General features: G+C 45.0%; 1 protein-coding gene across 1 annotated transcript; it reads right to left on the bottom strand.

Moving 5' to 3' along the window:
• Positions 1–2,639: 2,639 nt before the first annotated feature.
• On the bottom strand, positions 2,640–4,050 carry MRPS25 (mitochondrial ribosomal protein S25; the record flags this gene model as incomplete). The annotated part of the gene is made up of 3 exons (XM_008943120.1): positions 2,640–2,945; positions 3,177–3,264; positions 3,944–4,050. Coding segments are annotated over 3 exons (388 nt in total), but the record flags the coding sequence as incomplete, so codon positions are not given.
• Positions 4,051–4,097: the final 47 nt, after the last annotated feature.

Here is a 4,097-nt window from a genome sequence, read left to right on the forward strand (position 1 = left end):
TAGGGAGGAGTTAAAGGGCCTTATTTATTTAGAGCTGAAATAGGGGAAAATTGGGCAAATCATGCTGTATAGCACTAATGATGCTAATAGCACCAATACTTTATGAAATGGCACATGTCTTAACTATGTTTCTAATACTCTATTAGCATAGTGATGATCCAAGCATTGAACAGTACTTTGGAGACACAAATAAACTACCTGAAGAGCAGGGTCTCTAGTTTTAGCTTGCTGTAAATAAATGGAGGTAGGTACTTGGAGAACTATTTTTTCAAAGGAACATGCCACCTAGATCCTCAATGGCACTAGTAACTGATCAAAACCACTCCTGAGCAGCCAGTTAAGGACAGCTGATGTTCTTCTTGCTGTAGCCTAAATCCAAAATTGAAAGGTGTGCCGGACAGGTTGTCTTAAGACCGTGAAGTTTTTATACTGAGATGCTTTATTAGAGTCGATTGAGTCCCTGACTGTTATTTTACACCAAGTGAAATGAAGAGAGCAATCTGAAAGGTTCTAAAACAGCAAAATGTGTGCTATGGCAAAAAAAAAAAAGTTGAGCTAGCTAAACATAATCCCTGGAATTGTTGTAACGGACATAGTATAAGGTGGTCAATACAGACTTGTTTGCTAGTCAAGAGGATTGCTCCCTGCACTGTAACCCAAAACTTTTTTGGTATAAATATGAGAAAAAGTTTGTGGCTTCAGCTTTCACATCTAAAAAGTGTGTTTTCTGTCTTGCAACTGTCTTGCCTTGTTTCTGTTTTCAGTCTTACACGCTAATAATTCAGATACCCTTATTATACAGGTAACATATTCTACAAGCAGGTGACAGGCTAGCATACCTCATGGTCTTTGTCAGTGTTAAAATGTGATAGACTAGACATCCGATACTGAAGTCCTCTCTGAAGTGAAGACCTTATGCTGGTATCTGGGCTGCTCCAAGGCTCACGAGGCACAACAGAATGAAGATGTCTTAACCCTAAAGCTCAATAAATAACTAGCATTGACTTTGGTTAAAGCTGCATGTACTACTCTGTATGGAAACTTTGTAAACAGATGGAATAAAACAACGTTTATTTTGTGCTGTTGGTCTGTGGCAGTTTTTACAGGCCGTGCCAGTCCGTGTGGAATTCTGTACTCGAGCACTGGCACAGGACCCTGCCCTGCAGTTCTGGGTAGCTGGGGTCAGTGTGGCTCAGGGGCGTGGGGATGGACCGGGGCTGGCTGAGCTGAGCTTCCCAGGGCAGCCTCCTGGTGCAGGGCCTTTGTGCTGGGAGTCAGAAGGGTGTTGGTAGCACCCGTGTTGTGACTGCCCCTGAGCAGAGCTCGCACAGCACCGAGGCTCTTTCTAACGTTGCCCCCGCAGTGGGAGGGGGGGCAGGAGCCTGGGGGGACAGAACCAGCACAGCTGCTGACCAAAGGGATATTCCAGACCATGTGACATCAGCTTGACTACAAAGCTGGTACAAAGTGGGGGGCCCCCTACTCCTTGGTCCTCCAAAGCAACCACTACACATTTTGGAGCTCTGCTTCCCAGAAAGGGGCCAGATATTGCCCAATGATGGGAAGTAAGGGATAATTTTCTCTCTTCCTTTTGCATGCAATATTGCTTGACTTCTTCTGATTGAACTACCTTTGTTTCTACCCACAAGGGTTTTGTCTCCCATCTTGTTTTCCTTTCCACTTTTGCTCTGCAGAGGAGGGAGAGGAAAGGGGGAAGGTGACAGGGTGGCTTGGTGGGCATCCCTTGCTCAGCCAGGGTTAACCCACCACAGTGTAATTACCAAATTCCTAGAAATACAGTGCAATCTATCACATGCTTACACACTATTATAGGTGTAGTGTAATTGTTGAGGCAGAAGCTGTGATGATGTAGAGAGGTTTTCTGACTAGTGCACTGGGAGCAAGAATGAAGCAAGAGGGAATACAGAGCAGCACTGGGCTTTGAACTATGATCGACTTGCTGGCTACAGTTTGCTGGAAGATGATAAATCTGGACAGACTTCTCCTTTAGTGGGGGTTTGTTTGGTTTTGTTTTGTAAAAAGGAGGACTGTTTTAAGAAAATGCCTTAAGAGTAGCTTTACTTTTTTTTTTGGAAGCAGTGAAGATAATGGTAAGGCATACCTTTCAAATACCTACTCACATGTTCTCCTTTACTGCTGATATTCTTGACTTGATTGCTGGTTCTGAGAGCTGAGGTGTCGATATCAGAAGCTCTATCTTGTAAATGAGACTTCTAACTGTTCCTGTGTGGTAACTAAATAAATTGCAGCATGTAGTTTGATCATGGAATTACATCATCATTTGGCTGTCTTCAGTTAGTACATGATGGGAAAAGGTAGGACTACTTTTACGCCACTTTCTACAAATTGTGGAATTCTGTGCTGCTTCTGTAATAAGTTGTTTTAGTCTATCCATGCCAAACCAAATGTGATATTGTTTTTGCCACAACTTTACACACGCAGGCATGAGTAGCAAATAGGGCTCTAGTAATTCTGTCTTCCTTGTTCTGTTTTCCTTTTATGCAGTTTTGACTATAATGTTTTGTAAAACTGGCACCAAAAAAAGCTGCGTTTTAACTTTTATTTATTTTTCATTTTAATTATTCTGCTTGTAGTTGTAAAAAGACTTGGGAAACAAGGTTGCCTGTATTACATGAACTTGCTTGTTCATGTTTCCAAGAGCCGTTAGCTCCTGTCTCTCACTGAAGTACCTTGATCATCCAGCTCTGCAGAAAAACAACTGCATGCCTTGTCAGGCTGATGCTTCTTTTTTCATAGCAGCTTTGTATTTTCCCCTCATTTCTTTGGGCAGTGGCACAAAAGCAGGGCAGGGAACTTGGCCTTCAATTTCACACATGCATTCTCGCAGATGGTACTTCTTCGGCCCAAAAGTTGCTGGATGTGACAATTTTTTTCTTTCTCTTTCCTCTTTTTCAAGTGTTTCTCTAAAGGAGAAATTTGTTACTGTCAGAAGCCTGAATGGCAACATTTCCTCTCCCTTTCCTAGACCAAATTTACCCAAAGGATGGATTTATAGTTTCTAGTCTATGGACTTTACCTAACTCATGTCAATTTTGTCTGGGAAAAGTGGTATTTCCTTCTGTATACCTGACACCTGCAATGATTGCATTATAATGTATGCTAGACTGTACGTTAGCCAATTAAGTGTTACTTACTTGCTTTTCCCCAAGATTTTTTTAATGTGCTCAGTTATCTCTTTGTTGGTTTTATCTTCCACATCGACCAATACTTGTTCTCCGTTGTCTGTCAAGAAAGATTTGCAATAGTGTGTCAAGCGATGCCCCTTCCCTGCTGTGTGGTGCGGCACAACAGGCTGCACCAGGTGTTTAAACACAGAACACTAACACATCTGCTTCTGTACCACAGTCAGCATACACTGTGACCAATGTTTCAAAAGAAAACTCAGAGCTTTCACAGCATCACATGCTGCTTTGAGGGGGAAGGGACTTCCAAAGGCCATCGAGGTAAGCAGGGACCTCCCCAACTCTGGACCAGGTTGCTCAGAGCCCCACCGAGCCTGACCCTGAATGCCTCCAGGGATGGGGCCTGCACCCAACCTCTCTGGGCAGCCTGCTCCAGTGTTCCACCACCCTCATAGTACAGAACTTCCTCCTGACCTCTAATCTAAATCTACCCTGCCCGAGTTTAAAACCATTGCTGCTCGTCCATTCATCTAGTGCGACTCCGGGCAGCTAGCAGCAGCGTGAGGCAGGGGAGGCGAGCACAAGGTGTCTGCCAACGCTGAAAGCCACTTTTCTAGGAAACAAGCACTGCTCTTCCCAGTTTGCAGCCCGCGACACGGGGGCCAAGTCGGAATGACAGCAACCACGCTCCTCGTGCGAAAACGGCCGCCGCTCTGACGGCTCAGGCGGGAGAGGGGCCCGGGACGGGAGCGGCCTCGAGGCAGGCCCGCGGCACCTACCCAGGTAGAAGCGCAGGAAGGGCGAGGGGGTCATGTTCCTGAACAGCATGATCTGCACCCAGGGGTTCTTGTACTGGATCTGGGGGATGTTGAAAAACACAAACTTTCTGGAAAAAAGGAGAAGAAAAACACAAACGCGAGCCGCGATGTCTCG

This window comes from Merops nubicus, unplaced genomic scaffold (assembly GCF_000691845.1).
Source record: "Merops nubicus isolate BGI_N331 unplaced genomic scaffold, ASM69184v1 Scaffold26566, whole genome shotgun sequence".
Classification (NCBI taxonomy): Eukaryota; Metazoa; Chordata; class Aves; order Coraciiformes; family Meropidae; genus Merops; species Merops nubicus.